The sequence below is a fragment of the Numenius arquata genome, chromosome Z (assembly GCF_964106895.1).
Source record: "Numenius arquata chromosome Z, bNumArq3.hap1.1, whole genome shotgun sequence".
NCBI classification, from domain to species: domain Eukaryota; kingdom Metazoa; phylum Chordata; class Aves; order Charadriiformes; family Scolopacidae; genus Numenius; species Numenius arquata.
This window is the reverse complement of record NC_133616.1, coordinates 40665663-40683296: the sequence shown is the minus strand read 5'-3', so window position 1 is coordinate 40683296 and position 17634 is coordinate 40665663. Positions and strand designations below refer to the sequence as shown.

At 53.5% G+C, this 17634-nt stretch overlaps 1 protein-coding gene across 1 annotated transcript; it reads right to left on the bottom strand.

Annotated features, from left to right (window-relative positions):
- Positions 1–1487: 1487 nt before the first annotated feature.
- On the bottom strand, positions 1488–15268 carry KLF9 (KLF transcription factor 9). The gene is made up of 2 exons (XM_074166294.1): positions 14800–15268; positions 1488–2440 (listed from the first exon to the last, which is right to left on the bottom strand). Exons 1-2 carry the CDS (start codon positions 15266–15268, stop codon positions 2208–2210), a joined length of 702 nt encoding a protein of 233 aa, XP_074022395.1. The 3' UTR covers positions 1488–2207.
- Positions 15269–17634: the final 2366 nt, after the last annotated feature.

The following is a 17634-nucleotide window of genomic DNA, read 5'->3' as shown; positions in this document are numbered from 1 at the left end:
AAGCAGAACGCTTTTTTTTTATTATTATTATTTTTGTATTTCTAGATCAATAGAAATACTGAGGCTACCTATTTTTATTAGGAAGAACGTACGTCCCTATGACTCAATTTGGACACCAGAAATTAAAGTTTGGTTTCTAAAATAAATGTTTCAAAAAGCTGAAACGGAGGTAGAAAGTGTGCTTGGTTTCCTGATGTCTTCACTGAAGAAAACACATCCCTTTTTTACTCCATAGACTGCTCAATATCCCTAATGCCTTAAAAGCAGTTCTCTTCACATAGACGGAATTTATCATGAACTACACAGGTAAAAACACTATATGCAAACTGATTTCTAATGCTGAAAGCCTTATACAACTGTAGAAGAAAACACTCTACTCTCTGAGTTCATTTTCTTTATGTTTGTTTCTAGGAAGCAAGCTTTTTATCAGGTAAACAATAAGATACTGTAATTGCAGGTGTACTAACAAGATTTTTTTATGTACAGAATTTTACAAGATGACCTAAATTCATCTGCAGTGGAAACACTTTGGGTTTCAGTGTGGTTACTCACGAGATGAATTTGGCCCTAAGTCTCTATAGTAGGGCTGCACCTCCCCTTCCTCTTCTGGAGGAAGGGGTAAAATCCAAACAGGAGAAGAACGTTCCTGGAAAAAGAATGTGTAAACAGAATTACACCCCCCCCCCCCCATATGCAGTTGGGGAGAGGAAAAAAAAAATTCACCAGTAACTTCTTACAGTTCACGCTTTTAACGTAAAAAAAGATGAAATGCTCAGCTAATGATCACCAGTTTTCCTTCAGTGATCTTTTTGCTCCTCTTAAAGAGCAAAATGTAGCTTTAAAATAAAAATAATATTGCCTTTATCACTATTTGATGTGCCACGTGTGACACAGGTACAACGCAAGGTACCAAGGGAAGCTTATGTCGTTAAGAAGTATCATGACACACCTTTCGTGCCGAATTTCCAATTAGCTCACGGTTCCCCCCCATAGGCTACACAGAAACAGCAATCAAGAGATACAGGAGCCCTTCCGAAGTGCTCCTTACAATAACTTCAGCTGTCTCCATTAGCAGAGTGCTCTTAAGGAAAGGTCTACTCTCTCCATAAGCACACAACTCCCAGAGGACTCGGCAGGAGTTAGGCAAGGGTATGAAGAGAATAAATCTTTAAGGCAAGTGTAGGAAGAGAAAAAACCTTTAAAAAGGCAGCAGTTTATAAAGATGGTAGCTGCTGTTATGCATCCGTTCAAACAAAACACAGCAGAATAAAGCACTGTTAGTGGCATTTCTATAGTACAGTACTGTATTTATTGACAAATGAAAAGTATAGGATCAATTGAGAGACGTATGCTTCTGCTCCCACATCCCCACCACATTATCTAGGCTGACTTGTATTTTTCCAGGTAAGTGAGTAACAGAGCTAAATACACATATGGTCAGAAAAATGACTGAGCTGTTGTACGTTGTTTTTTTTTTTTTTTTTTTTGCTTTAAGTAACTGTTTGAATTATATATGTTTTTACTGGAAAAGTGCAGCTTATATTCAAAAGTATAGTTAATACAAAGAAAAATTAAAAAGTCCCCTTTACGTGAATGGGTCTTCTTGAGTATAAATTCACCTTATCTCAGTATATCAATCAGATGCTATTAGTAACATATGTAATGTTTCTCTTAACAGTCTCTTTAAATGCAGGATCATTCTGAGACAGAAGTAAACCCACTTCTACAATGTGCTATGGAGTTTTTATCTGAGAGTTATTTATGTGACTCGGAAAGTGGTTTTACTTGACGAACTCTAAATACAAGCAGCATTACACTGTTCAACAAAACATGTTCATGACACAGCAATCACAAAGACCTTGGAGTCACACTACTGTGGTGGCACAGGCCAGACCATTCAGTCAGACGTATGTACACCAGCATCAATGCTTTGCATTAGAGGAGGCAGTCACCTCCTCTGCTGGACATCCCCTCTCTCCTCTCACCCCACAATCTGCTTCCTCCATTCCTCTCTTCCCAGCGAAGGGTAGGGAGGTGGAGGACAGTGAGTGGGGCACAGAGTACTTTTTTTATTTTTTTTTTTGAACGTTGGCTACATGTGCTTTCGGATGGCGAGGGCAACCGGCAGCACGATGGATGCTCGTGCTCCAGCACCGCAGCCCGCACCTTGCCTGACCCCCGCTCCCCTCCCTGGGCCAGCCCCGCATTCACAAGGAGCTGCTGGAGCTGGACTTTTTGGATCGCTTGATCATGCTGGGGTGAAACTCGGTGTGGCGGCGGGCGTGCTTTGTCAGGTGGTCACTCCGCATGAAGCGCTTCTCGCAGAGGGGGCACCGAAACTGCTTCTCACCGGTGTGGGTTCGGTAGTGCCGAGTGAGCTCGTCCGAGCGGGAGAACTTTTTAAGGCAGTCGGGCCATGTGCAGGGGAACGGACGCTCACCTGCAGGGAGGAAAGGATGACAAAAGATTTAGGGGAGGGCGGGGGGTAATGCAGGCCAGCACGTACCAGCTTTGCCGAGGAGCCGGGGAACACGCTGCTGAGGGGAAAAAGCTGCTTTTGTTTCCTGCCGTGGTGCCAGCGTCTGCGGAGTTGTTGATGACTCGCTTCATCAGGTTTCAGTCTCACCTCCAGCAGAAGCCAAAAAACCCTCCAACCGCATGAAACTTGCACTCCGATGCAGAACCTTACATGACCCCGAAGACTGTCAAAACAACAGATGAGCTCTGCCTGTGCCTGTACGTTTTTCATGTCAGGCTCACTACGGCGGCTTGGGAAAGGAGCCGCCAGTATTATTCCTCTGACACTTCCATTCTGCTGCATAAAATCATTTGTAACCGTTAGAAAAGAAGCCCAAAAAATCTTTCACCTAGGACAAGTCATTCAACCTGGGGAGAACTGAGCGGGGAGGGACTGGGGCGAGCGCTGCAGCCTCGGGGCTGCAAACACATAGAGCAAAACCACTGCAGCTGCAGAGACAAGTGTCACGTCCCCCCCTCTCCTCCCTTCTCCTAGAAATCCAAGCTGTTCCAGAGTGTAAAGGTCTCCTCTCAGTCTCCTAGCTGATTTGAGGACGGGATGTACTTCATTATTCACAGCTCTATCAGTATATATTTTTGCTACGACGGTGGAGAACCAAACACCTTAACCTAAACCACACTGCACCTTTTCTTTTAAAAACAAGGATTGAACAGCACTCACTGTCATCTTCCTGGCACTCCACATCCCTGCAGGTCACCTCTGCAGGTCGCACAGGCTTTGCCTACAGGCACAGACCCGATGCTTCCTGACCGTCCAGTCCATGGCACAGATGGAAAGCAAAGGCGGTTAAGTTCACACGAAAGCTTTCAGTCACAGACATCATGCACTGCTGCAGTTTGATGCCTTAACTCCCTTTCTTAAGTCTCCTGAAGAGAATATAAATGACAGCTATTGTGACAGCTATTTATAGGGAACCATGAAATATAAAAACTATCCCAGGAGTTTTCCAACTTGGAAGAGCTGGAAAGAAAATCAAGAACTCCAGTATTTCTTGGTATTGTGAAGTTTGGCACAACAGGCAAGCTAGCTCTACATTTACAGATCACAAAAAAAGGAGTCATTCACAAGAAAGTGTGCCTTGGAGTCCTCCCCAGACACAATAGCAGCAACAAAAGGCTAAAGACTCAAACGAACAGCCCAGATTCCAGGAGGACAAGCAGCAGTGGAAAGTATGGCAGAGCTATAGGGAGGACAAAGGGAGCTGGGGGGGGGACTGAACGATGGCATCCAAAAGGCTAAGGAGGATGAAGATGGACCAGCTGAGCTGAGATGTAGCTACACCACAGGCCGTGAAAGCCCTAGCCAGCCTCTCTTAAATAACGCAGCCATTTTCACGGTTTAGGCTCTGAATACTGATACGGTGCTCCCTGAGGGGCCGCTGCTCCATCCCAGACCGGCCAGCGCAGGCAGACGAGCAGGACTGTGTGGGTCACAGCAGCCCCTCGGGCATGGCCGCTGACCCAACGATGCCTTCCCTCATCTCACGGCGATGCTGGTCCTCAGCAAGGGCAGAAGGATGCAGAGGGAGCCAAGCCAGCCTGGTGCCTGAGCCCGGCGGAAGCACAGCTGCCAGCCATCCTGACCCAGGGCTACTTTGTTTTTCCATAAGCAGGTTTCTTGGCTCCCCGCTGTACGCTTCCAGACATGGCTGGAAGCCTTTCTGAACAACTACCGCCTGTATAAAAGAAATTAATTAAAACAGTACGTAGGCTCACGCGTGCGTGAAGGCCACGACTGCAGCTTCCCGGCTGAGCAGCACCAGCAGCCGTACAGAGCCCTCGCATCGGTGCCCACCATCCTGCCCAGCGCCCGCCCTCAGCATCCCAGGCAGGCGTTTCACTCGCACTGCTCTTTTGCTATCTATCTCACGGTTTCTGTCACAGCTCCTGGAAGCAGGCAGCAGTGGGAGGTGCAGAGCAGCTTTCTAGCTCCCCCCCCGGGAACGTGGGAGAAGTGCTATACATCTTGCATGTGTGGAGGCGCCTAGTATGTGGCTCTGTGTCAGGCACTTACACCCCAGCGTGGTGGGAGCTGCTCCTCGGGCACCCTGCCCCACCCCCAGAAACCACATTTCCAACCATCTACCCCAGGGCAGCTCTTCAGCCTGCAGAAGTGCCTAAATGTACTACAGGGAGACCAGATTCCTAGGCTGGATAGCAAGGATCAGAGTCTCTGGGGTGCAGCATCGATGTTTTAGCCATGGCATTATCCAACCCAGGTGCCTAAAAGCAGTGTTTTGAATCTGGCCCCCTATAGTGCTGGAGAAACTGGGCTCCTCCTCCCACCCCTTCCCAGAATTGCAGATGGGAAGACAAAATGGAGTCTGGTTACTGGAATTCCCTCTGAAACGCGATGAGAGCAGCGTGACTTCCACCATCGCAACCCCACACCCCCATTTCCCGTGCCAGGGTCACGCAGCGTAACCACGGGGCTCCGGGGAATGGCAGGGCTGGCTCAGGATCCCTTGCATACCTTTGGCACCGGCTCCCCGGGGAACCAGCCCTCAGCTCAGCGGCCGGGGGGGGGTTGGCAGTGAAGGCCAGGGGAGCCTGCCATGGCAGAGGCATGCCCTGCTCCAGAGGCGAGAGCTGCTCACCGGAATGGCGAGCGCAGCGGGGATCGCTGCCGGAGACAAGCGGCCACCCTGCCTCAGATGCACGAGAGGCACCACCGGCACCGGCCGCCGAGCCCCCGGGTAGAGTGGTGAAGAGCAGCCCCACCACCTGGGCCACACAAGCCTGCAGAGGCTGTCACAGCCACTTTGGAAGCGCCTAGATGAAAGTAGGCCAGGCATAATCCCCGGCACCAGGACGCATTAAACTCCAGACTTCTCAGTGCAGAGAGACAAGGGGGAGGGAGGCTTTTCCAGGCCCTCAGGGCTTGTCTCCACGCCTGAAGATCTGCTGCTCCCCTGGGTCACAAAGTTGGTGACACCAGCCCAGAGGGACTGTGCCTCGGTGACGGATTTAATAGGTGCAGAGCGGGGACGGAGCGTGCGTCCAGGAGGTTGTTAAGGCAAGGCAGAGATGCCTGGTGACATGCGGCGACGGTCCGCCCAGCCAAGCCGGTTGCTGCACTCGCTGGTTGCGTTTGACACAGTCTTTTTTTTTTTTAAAGCAGAGGAGGTGTTTGCGGGAAGAGTCCACAGAGCAAAGAGGTCTTGCAGCTCCCGTGCAGCTGGGCAGGCAAGGGCAGACAGAGCTGCGACGCAAGCTAGTGCTGCCTCCAGCTGGAGATAAAGATTGCTGTGCCACCTCTCAGTCAGGAAGTATCTTTTCCATATGATTTCTCCCCTTTAGTTTTGGGAGTAGTAACGCTAAAGCCTGCAACACGCAGAACGAACCATCAAAACGGGGTGCTATTATACGCTATTTAATTTGGTAGCAGTGTGCTACTCTCACTTTAAAATATGCCTTCGATGGGATTTCCATCAAAAGATGAAGGAACGGCCAATGGTGTACCACAGACCCTTAAAACTATGTTTGAAAGGATCTGAACACAAGAGAAACAAGATGTAAATAATTTTCTTTTAAAAAAATGCATGTATATCTCCAGGGCAGCTTACAGAAGTAACAAGTGAAACAGAAGCTGACTTACAGGTTATAGGAATAGGTGTGTCTGCAGAACTCCCATTCTCTGTCCTGTGTGCCACCAGGAATGTAGTGGGAGACATAGTTTATGCTGAGCACAAGCTAATGGTGGCTCTTCACAGGTCTTCTCTGGAGTCTAAAGAACTCCTGCTCCTGCAGCCCTGGCATGCTTTAAATCCCATATGGATATAAAGGCCACTGCAGATTCTTTTGATCTTTGCTCTCTTGCTTCACCTGACCTTTTCTCCCTGTTCCCTCTCCCACCCTCTACCACAAATGGTGGTTTCTTCTTTCTCTGCAAGTTTAAACTCTGTATCCAAGCTGCTTTTTATGACCTTAGGCAGATCCACTTTATTTCATTTCATTTCCATTTTATTCTGAATAGACAGTAAATTATTTAGCTTTTTTGCCCTACCGTAGGAGGACATTGCAGATTTTCCTACTTTGTAGTCTTGAGTAGAAAGGATTTCTGAAAAAAAAAAAATAGCAAGCGGGCATTAGCAGACTTGTTAATAGTACAGGTAGTACGGGTACCCTGATCTGCCTCCCCACTACAAAATGCTGCTTTAGATGTGGATGACTGAGGTTAGGAGCTGCAGTTCGTGGTGCCTTTAACAAAGATGAATTCGTTCGGACAACCAAGGGATAGAGAAGTTCTGAGTAACTTCTTTTTCTGGGAGGGGAGAGGCTGTGTTTGAAAAAGCTGAAGACACAGTCAATGACCATACACTTGGGCAATTGTCTTGGCGCATAATATGACGCATACTAAGACTGGAGCACACTGGGCTTCTGTGGCAGAATAAAGTACTGATTTTACATGAATTACTAAAATTGTTTGAGCACCGGCTTTACAGAAGACATTCAGAGATTGCTGTTGGCGTAGGCAGGAGTTTGGCCAAGGTGAACAGTTTGCTAGGCTCCCACTGTCTTCCTCGCTGACGGAAGCCACGGGTCCTGAGCCTGGCACCAGCACTAGCCCACGCAGAACAGTTTGCTGTCAAATGATGCTAATGACGCACATTAACTAGAAAGCCAAATGGACCGTAGCTACAGCTGCATGAATGGACACCTATTCAGACACCTTTGACTGACACGTTATTAAAGACGAGACCAGCAAGCACACGGTAGGACTGTGCTGCCTGGCATTCACAGCAGCAACTATTTTAAGTACCAAAACTGAAGAACGCTTTGGAGTGTGACTTCTGGGACGTGGTGTTTGTGTGCGACTCCCACCCTCTGCCCAGCTGCTGGCATGGCACAGGTAGCCAGCACCTCCTGCTGCAGGGACGTCCACCCCACCTGCGGCACCTCCCCTGAAGCCCAGCAAGGCTGATCCCTCCTGCCAGAAACCTGAAGCGGCTGATGGGACACAGGGAGAAGGGAAAGCCCCCAGATACAAACAGCCCAAATAGCGACATCTCTTGCCATCAGGCGAGAGCAAAACTACTTGGCAAAACAGGACTGGCATAATCAGCTCTGCATGGCTCAAATGAGAGAATCTAATCCCCACCTTCATCTTCCGAGATCTTCTTGTACCTCTATGCCTGCTGGAGCTTGAAATTTCCAAAGAGATCTTGGCACCCTAGGAATAACTGGCCCTGAATCACAATCCTTGACTTAGATGACAATGATAAGCATTTCTACTTTTTTTTGTTTTTTTCCCTTCCCTGTGATCCCACTCAGCCACCACTCTCGCATGTTTCAGTGTCTCCTGAAGTATGACAGATTCTGTAGGTGGATGTCAAGAACATGGTCCAGCTTATCAGGAGGGGAAAAAAAAAAAAAAAAAAAAAAGAAGCAGGCTATCTTCCTTGCCACAGAACAGCTGCTATCCCGGGTCTCTCTCACTTCCCGCCCTGCCCCAATCTGAATTTCCCCCCTCACACCGTGAATGAGCAATTTCCCATGGGACACGGGCTTTTGACTGAGCCTCCAAATGCAAGATATTCTGGTGAAGATGGATCTTACTGACATCTGTGCATCCACTTCTGGGCAGAAAGACTGGAAGCCTTTCAAACAGATCTTTTTGTCTTCTGAAATATTCCAAAATGAAATTATTAAAGCACGTGGCAACCACAAGGTATAGATGCTGGTGCAAAACAGCACAAGAACAAGATCAGCAGTGAGGATGCGAGGTAGCACATGCCTTCAACAAAGGTTTCTGCAACACCTAAACTGTGGCCACCCAGTCTGGCAACAGATCAAACAGACACTGCCTCAGCACAGGCAGCGGGACGGACAGGTTGCAGCAAGGGGTTTATTCCACCAGCACTCAGGACTAAACACCACAGGATGTTTTGGGTGTTAAAATGCCACTTTCAGCAAGTATTTAGACTGCTCGGACATCCTCAGAACCACCACTGAACAGCTGCTTGCACATGCAGGTGTTTGAGTCTCTTTCAAAAGACCACATGCAAAACCACCTGCTAACACCCACTGCTGCTGGGAGCCTAAACCCCAACAAGACTCAGACTGCTGTCACCTCCCCGTGACACAGCATCAGATGCAAGGGACTTCCTTACAACTTCTCTGCCAGTTCACAACCCTCCCTGCCTGCCTTTGGGGGAGACTGTGCTTCCTTATATATCTATGTGTCAGTTGGGGAAGCTACCTGGGAGAGGGGACACCTCCCCAAAGCTCATCAGAGTTACGGCCAAGCTTTCGTAGCTGAGAGGTCTGCCCTCAGCAATACACTCTTGGGTAGGTGGGACAAGTTCCTACCTCTTCTCCTTTCCTACCTTATCTCCATTTGAACTTTCTCTGTTTTGCAGTAATACTTAAATATAAACTGAGCAACAGAGAGAGACCAACTCCTAGCTTGTGTAGGGCACTTACCTGGGATCAAAGAGCACTGGGTTTAGGCTCCTGTCCTGTCCGAGTGATTAAATGCTCACTAAGGGTAAACAGCTTTGACAGGGGAAGGAGGAAGTGCATTCAGAAAGACAATGTAATTTTTTGTTTTATTTCAATGGACTTTTCCCTCAAATTTAAGGTCTTCATAGAGTGCTCTCAGGCTATTCACAGTCATCGTTACTTGAATATAGCTGGTGAGCCACACTAGCACAAGTAAATGCTGCCTGAAGTGTGCTTTGCCGTCACTACCCCAGACTTTGGCTGTTTCATCTTCGCTTGGCCCCTCCCTGCTCTTCCAGCTGCAGGTTTGGGAGCTGTGCGAGGCTACAACAGCACAGCAGCGACGGAGGGGCACGATCATTCCCACAGGGATCCCAGCTGCTGGGGCTGCAAGACACACACGCCAACAGGAGCAGGTGACACCCCCAACATGGTCTGCAATGCCACAGCACAAAGGCACGTAGCAACTTGGTAGAGCTGCATTTGCAATAACATCCAGCTGGAAACAGGAGTCGCACTCTTCTGGGTGACGCTGGTCCACTGCTTCTGTCCTACATGCGCACTTCTTAACATTGACTCAACGTACAAACCTTTCCAGAGTGCCTTCCTGCTGCGACACATACACCTGCTTAATGCTTTTATTTTTAACAGAAAAAAAATAAACCAAAAAAACCTGGGAGTCAGGCAACACTGAACTTGATCTTGAGGATTTTTGCTTACCTTACTCTGCTGGCAAGGCTTCTGGTCAGTATGATCGTGTTTCTTCAAGACCTGGAAACATGCCCATTAGAACTCCAGCAATTTGCACATTTGTGTTAACCCTTGAGAACTGGTGTTTCAGATGGAGGACTGAAATTAGCAGAAAATGTCCTGCTGGCTCCACTTTCTGCTCTTCGGTCTTATTCTAAAGGATCTGGCAAAGCAACATCGCATGAGCTGGATAAGAGGGCTTAAAATGCTAAATTTCAGATTATGCTCCCACAAAATACCCAAAAAAGCTCCCAGCGAGCAGAGGATTGTCAACATACCAACATCTGTACAGTCTGTCGAGCTAATGATAATCTAGAACACAAAAACCACAGCAGCACAGTCAAAACAAAACTGATGCAGGGGCTGGATTGATGCCATGGTACCTATGGACTGCAACACTAGGCATCTGCAGCACTTATCTTTCCTTTCTACCAGAAATGCTCCTCAGCTTCACCACGCAGACCTCCAACCTACAAGTCCATGCCTCTGCCCACAATCCAGCTACCAAACATCAGTGAGAGCCAAACGCCAGGAGAGCTCAAGGGTGCATCAGATACCCAATGTAACAAAACTCTTGGTATAGTTTGAACCCACTCTACACAATGATGCAGTTGGGCTGAAAAGGGAGAACGTTACACACATTTGGGTTTTGTGTGTCTAAATTAAGAGTACCTGATGCAGACGTGAGCTTCCCATTGATCCACAGCACCACGTATTGAGAAGCATCTGGGATTTGCCTCCTCCGGCGAGTAAATTCCTACAGGTTCTGTATGGGAAGGCGTCTCACAAACTAGCATTAGTCTTCTCTGTCCCTTTTTCCTGACCAGGAGGATCTGCTCTCAGCAGCCACGTGCCCTTTAGCTGGGTTACATTCACACCACCATAGCAAATGCACATCCCTTAAAGTTTGTTTCCCCTGCCAGTTTCTCTCCCTGCTGGTCTATTGCCCTTTGCCCCCTGCTCTCTGACTTGGCCTCCTGACCGAGATTGCTTGTTTGTTCTCCTATGCCTTCATTTTCCCTGGGAACCCTCTGCCCTGCACAACCCTCTGCCCCCAACCCCTTTGACAGTAATAGTAACTCTACACGTTACCGGTCACAGTCAAATCTCTGAAACTACCCAAGTAGAGATGACTGTGCATCTTCAACGTAATTCTCTGCATATCTGCCATTCCTTGTCATTTTCTTGGTCAGCAGAGTCCCCTGCTTTCTCCTGACCTCCGCACTGCTTCCAGGGCTCACGTCTCCTGCACGTCTTGCTGATGCATCTTGCCAGGCCTTTTTCTATGCTCTGAAGGGAAAGTCTGCAAGACTTGGTCACACCATGTCAGTGCTCAAGACTCCCAAGCAGACACACCACTTATAATCCCTCCTGCCACCGCCAAACTTCAGCGGGGCTGATGTGACCTATACTCCCATAACACCATCCCGTAAGGGATGGGGAAACCTAAGGTATGGTCAACGTTGTAGAGCTATCCCTCCACCTGCCTTCCCGAGACACGGGTTTTGGTTTGTGAGCCGTCAGGGATAATGCCGTCTTCCCTCTCCTACACCAAGCGCCATGTACCTCAGATGCTACTGGAAACAGCTCCTGCAGAACAACCTTACCTGTAATGCTCTTCCGGCTCGAGACACCAGAACTTAAATAATAAACTCCAAGTTACTTTTGGATGGTAGTGAAGGGGCAGAGGATGCAATAGTTCAGTTTCAGCAACGTACTTGTCCTTGTATCCCCAGGCCTTTGCAAGTTAATGCGTTTTGAGTGGAGGTACACAGGCATGACAGAATGAAGAAGTGCCTGATCATATCACAGAAGCACCAGAGGCCTGGGGAGGAATCAAAGGACTATCCCCCCAGGAAGGAGCAGAGTTCAGACTTCCTTGGCCTCCTCCTACAAATCCTGGTCTAAATCATGCTGAGTTCAGTGGGATTGGCGGCACAAGCAAGGGGGGTGTTTGCACAAGTAGGATGTGCAGTGCCACCCACTGACCTTTTTCTGTCAAGATCAACGCAGAAGACAATTTCTGATGGATGGCTAATTCAGGTCTTCTGGAGTTTGAAACAGAGTCATCATCAAAGGCCCAATCTTCAAGCAAACAGTTATACAGATGTTTTTAGCCCCTGAAATATAGAAGGCCTTTGAACCAACAAGTTTAAAGAACCATTAATAACATACAGACCTCTAACCTCTGAGCATCAAGTCTGGTCTTCCACTCCTCCACCTTGATTTGGTATTTCATTTCTTGCTTTGCATTAGCTTACCAAAGATGGTCTGGTGAGTTTTTAGATTCCCACCGTCACTCAGCATGAAGCAGTACCTAGAGCTTTCCAACTTGCTTGGTTAGTATCCATGAGTAAAGAGAGCTGTGGCTGCAAGCCAGCCCACAGGTGTGAACGGAAATCCTAAAGCCACTTTCCAAGACAAAGAGACTGGGGTTAAATATTAAAAATTTAAGACCAGGAAGTTTCTACTGGAGGCTGTGTACCTACTTCCACTGCAGGCTACACAGCGGCAACAAATCCAGTTGGTGGCCTGATGAAAAATGGCAGGTAGATTAAAGTGATTCAAAAGGCTCAGATATGCGAGAGAGAAATTATTGGGGGGGGGGAAGGAAAGAAAACGGTACTAAGGAGGGAGCATTAATGCTCTGCAATACACAGTTATGAATAACTTCAGAGGTCCCATTGAATCCCACTGTTGCTAAGGAATTGTTCTGCCATCTATAAAAATAATTAACATTAGCAGTATCGTTTAGCATTTCAGTTAGCTACAATTAACTGTTCACATTAGGAAGCTCTGAAAGTTCATTACTGCTGGATGTCTATAGTGGTTTTAATCACACAGAACTACTGTGATGGTATATCAGCACGTCTGAGTCAAACACCTCATATACCTCGAGCTAAGGCCTCCCACTCGTGAGCAGCACACGCTAAACCTCACGCCACTGCAGGAGATAGTTATTATAACACTACTGCTTACAGCAAGCCGTGTGGGTTGTACAGTACGTTAATTTACATGTCATCACCCAGAACGCTACCCCAGCCGATGCCTATTTGGGTTTCTGCGTCGGGGTGGATATCTCAGCATGGGGTACTAAGTGGAAGCGATGCTAACCCATTTTCCTCGCCACGCGTGAGCCAACATTTTGCAAGGCATCAGTGATATCCAGCCTCCAAAAGAGCATCAGAGCTGCAGTCTCTGAGCCGGTAACACAACAGCCCTTGGCACCGGTCCTGAGGTCAGTACGGGGTCACCACTGACCATCCTCTTTCCCGGCGCACAGAGACAGTCTTAACCGCCTAGCTGCAGAGCTCACCCCTGAGCCACATCCAGTAATCCTCCTCCTCCCCCTCCATCTCCCAAGCTAAGCGCCCAGCAGATCTGCCAGCAGGGCACAGGTAGGCAACCAGCACCAGGTCTCCTCCTCTGCAGTGCCCGTAGGACGCCCAGGCGTGCCAGAGGGATGGGTTTGTTTCACTGGGGCTCAGACATGGCCATACCCGACCCAGGCTGGGTTGAAACACTACAGTGATGCCTTACAGTGGGCTCCTCGGCTGATAAACTCCTTTTGTACTTCACCCCTGACCACCACTGCTAATGAACAAAAACCCAGGAAAAGAACCACCACCTACAGAACGGATGTGAAATAAGTTTTTTTGGCAGCGTTTTTTGTCTCCTTTGATCCACTCCTCTCCATACTCGCACACAACCCTTGTAACTTCGGGCCATTTTTAAGCAGCCTTGTGACTGCACTGTGACCCCAACCCAGAACCGGACGCGTCAAGGCTTTTATTCAGACACTTGCACTGGAGAGCCTAAAAACAAACAAACAAAAAAAACCAAACAAGCCCCACCAAACAAACAAAAAAGTCTACAATGGCTGTCCCCTCGGCTCCTGGGCAGAGACGGAGGAAGTACGAACCGCTGCAGCAGATACCATTTTTTTTTTTTTTTTTATCCCCAGGTTTCCATGTTGCCACACCCTCCACAGCCGACGGGAACCGGAGGGGGGGGGGCGTTGGGGTTGGGGTGGGCGCCGGCCCCCCGCTGAGCCGAGCTTCCCCCCCACCCCCCCGGGGAGCACCCCACGGCCGGGTGGCGATAACCCCTACGGCCAGGGCAGGGCAGAGGCAGGGTCCCCTGCCCCGGCACGGCTCGGGGAGCGAACCCCTCCCCGGCGGTGCCCCGGGAGCCGGCGGGGCTGACAGCCGCCTTTGGGTGATGGGCTCCCCGGGTTTCCCCCCCACCCCAGCCTGCGGAGTCCCTTCGCGCGCGCGCGCGTGTGTGTGTGTCGCCGCCCCCTCCCTGCCCCGACACCGCGGCGTCCAGCCCCCGTCCAACGAAGTAGGGGGGCACAGGCGGCTCTGCGACCGCAGGGCGAAACGCCGTCTCCGGCGGCGGCGGGCAGCGCGGTGGGGCCGTCCTGCCCGCGGCTCGTCCGGGGAGGAGTATGTGCCCCGTTCCGCCCCGCTGCCCGTCCCACACCGGCGGGACAAACCCCGTTCCCGCCGCCCCGGTGAATTCCTCACCGGCGCCCCGACAGCGCTCGGCGACACCCCACCCCACCCCTTCCCCCCCCCCCCCACCCCTTCCCCCCCCCCCCCAACCCCGGGGCGCCCTCCGGACACGCCAAGTTCGTCCCGTCCCGCCCCAAGCGCCCCCCCGACGGCCGCCCGGCGGGTGTCGGGCGGTCACTCCCCCGGCCGGGGCAGGCGGTGCGCGGCGGGAGGGCGCTGCCGCAGCCCCGCCCGTGGCAGCCGCCCGCTGCCGCCGGACCCGGAGCACCGCTCTCCGGGTGGAAAGGGGATGGGAGGAAAAAAAAAAAAAAAAAAAAAAAGGAGAGAGGAGAAAAAGGAGAAAAAAATAAAAGGAAAAAAAACCCAAAAAACCAAACCCACCCACCCCCCACCCCCCCCCCCAAAAAAAAGAACCAGCCTAGAGCGGAAAGGCAGGGCGGCGGGGGCGCGCAGGGCCGCCGGGCGCGCCGCCGGGCGGGTTCATCCGAGGACAAGCTCTCGCTCGCTGGCTCCCCCCTCCCGCCTCCCTCCTCCCGCCGCCGCCGCTGACCTGTGTGCACCCGGTAGTGCGCCTTGAGGTGGGAGGACTTGCCGTAGACCTTGCCGCAGCCGCTGTAGGGGCACTTGTGCCGCTTCTCGGCCGCCAGCTTCCCCTTGGGGGCGGCCCCGGCGGCGCGCAGGCGGGGGGGCGGCCCCGGCGGCGGGCTGCGGGGCGGGCTGGAGCCCGGCTCGGTGGCCGCGTCGCTGTCGGAGCCGGCGTCCTCGTCGGGGCTCTCCACGCTGTCGCTGCAGACGGAGGGGGCGGGCAGCGGCCGGTACTTGTTCAGCTCCAGCAGGCTCTTGGCGATGGCCAGCAGGGCGCAGTAGTCCTTCCAGGCGTCGCGGGGGTCGCGAAGCTCGCGGGCCGCCTCCCCCTCGCCGGGCACCTTCAGCCGGGCCGCCTCGGGCACGGCGGAGCGGTTGGAGATGGAGACCAGGCACTGGGCCGCCACGAAGTCCACGTAGGCGACGGCCGACATGCTGCGGCCGCGCCCCGACGACCGGGGGTGGGTGTGTGGGGGTGTGTGTGTGTGTCTGCGTGCCTGCCTGTGTGCTGGGGGGGCGGCGGCGGCTGCGAGCGCCCTCAGTGCGCGCCCTCCGGGCCAGCCGCGCCGCCGCCAGCCATGGCCCGCCCGCGGAGGAGCCCGGGGGCTGGGTGCGGGTGGGTGTGGGTGTGTGTGTGTGTATGCGCGTGTGTGTGTGGGTGTGTGAAATAAATAGCGGGGCGCCGGGCAGCGTCCCTCACCGCCGCCCCCCGGGGGCGGCGCGCAGCCGGCGGGGGGGAGTGCCGCCCTCCGCCCGCCCGGCTCCGGCCGCGGCTCCGGTCCCGGCTCCGGCGCGGGGGCCGGGGGAGAGGAGACCGCCCGCCGCGCGCCCCCCGCGCCGCGCGCCGCCCGCGTGCTCCTGCCCGGGGACGGCCGCGCCGAGTCCCATCACGTCAAAGGTTCGGAGCCCCCTCCCGCCCCCCCGATTGGTCAGCGGGCAGGGCCGGCCGGTTCTGTTTACCTTCTCCCCCCGCCACTCACAGCGCCCCGTTGCTGGAGGGGGTGTGTCCGCCCGCCGGCCGCCCAGCCAATCCCCGCGCTCCCTCCCCAGGCCGCGTGCTACTCCGGGCGCCCCGCCGCGCCCGCTTAAAAGGGCAACGCCGCCGCGCTCTCTCCCTCCTTCTCCCCCTTCCTCCCGCCTCCCCGGCGGCGCCGCCTCTCCCTCCCGCCCCGCACCTCTCCCCAGCTGGGTCGGCGGCGCCCGGGGCCGCGGCGCGGGCAGCGGAGGCCGCGGGGGATGCGGGCCGGGTCGGCGCCGAAGGGGTTAAGTGCCTCCCTGGAAGGCCTCGGGTCCCAGCAACGGGCCGGCCAATGGGAAGTGAGCCGGCTGATGTCACCGGCGAGGCCCCCAGCCAATCAGCGCGCCCCTTCCCCAAAGGGTACGCAACACTTGTAAAAAAGGCGGCGGGCGCCCCGCGAGCCGCCCGGCCCCGCCCACCGCCCCGCGCCGGCGGCAGCGCGCGCCCCGGCCGGAACCGCTGCTGGTCCCGGGGCGGCGGAGGCCCCTCCGGCCCCCTGCGCGCTCCCCCCCTCCCCGGGGAAGGGACCCCCGCCCCAGCCGGGGGTTTCGGTGACCGAGACACGAACCGGAACGGGCGCCCCCCGCCCCCTTCCCCTCCCCGGCCGCTCTCGGACGGGGCCCGCCGGGCCCTGTGCGGGAAGCGGGAGGCGCCTGCCGGCCTGCGGAGCCCCTGGCGAGAAGGAGAAACGCTTTGCCGTTGAGGCGTTTATGTCGGCGCGACGCCGTCATCGAGGCACGCGGTGCGCTTCACGGCGTCATCGCCGAGACAGGGGTTGCGTGACGGCAGGCGGTGGGGTGGGGGCGGAGGGACCCCCCCCGCACTCCCCCCGCACCTCTCGGACACCCGCCAGCGCGGCGGGGGGAAGCTTTTATTACCTCCTGGAGGAGCTGCGGGGCCGTGCGGGCGGGCGGGCGGGTGGGCAGGCAGAGGGGGGTGAGGCGGGTGGGAGGCATTTCCCATCGCTGGGCTCAAGCCAGCGCCGGCAACCCGCCGCCTTGTAGGAGCTTGGAGCCATCCGGGTTGGAGGGGACCTCACTGAGTCCAGCCATCCGCCCAGCGCTGCCACGGCCACCACCGAACCACCTCCCGAAGTGCCGCATCTACACGTCTGTGAAACACCTCCAGAGATGGTGACTCAACCGCTTCCCTGGGCAGCCCGTTCCGGTGCTTGACAAACGTTTCGGTGAAGATTTTTTTTCCTAATATCCAATCTAAACCTCCCCCGGCACTACTTGAGGCCATTTCCTCTTGTTGTGTCAGTTGGGAGAAGCGGCTGACCTTCACCTGGCTACAGCCTCCTTTCAGGTAGTTGTAGAGAGCCATAAGGTCTCCCCTCAGCCTCCTTTTCTCCAGGCTAAACAACCCCAGCTCCCCCACCTGCTCCTCATAAGGCTTACTCTCTAGACCTTTCACAGCTTTGTTGCCCTTCTCTGGACACCCTCCGGCACCTCAATGTCTTTTTTGTGGTGAGGGGAAAATGCCAAAATCACATTTCCCTACCCAAGTGAAGTTTCCCCCCATCTGCTCCTGCTCCAGCGAATGTGCAGCGCCTGCGGTGTGCGGGGAAGGTTGGCAGACCTAGAGTGAAAAATCATCCTCTGGAAGTGCCTTGCAGAGGTTGACTGACCAGCCCGCTGCACGAGGGGAGAATGAGAAACCATTTCCCAGACAAGTGCTATTTAAAAAAAAAAGGGAAAGAGGTTGCCATCAGCCATAAACCAGCAGCGCTGAGACGCCAAGCGGGCTCGTTCCTATGTTTTGCTAGTGTCAGGAGCGTCA

What these genes read in the sequence shown, in the direction of transcription:
- KLF9 (XM_074166294.1), bottom strand. Translation starts at nt 15,268, where the DNA reads ATGTCGGCCGTCGCCTACGTGGACTTCGTGGCGGCCCAGTGCCTGGTC. An exon ending in GCACTACCGGGTGCACACAG is followed by an intron (nt 2,441 to 14,799) that starts GTCAGCGGCGGC and finishes TCCTCCCTGCAG; the next exon opens with GTGAGCGTCCGTTCCCCTGC.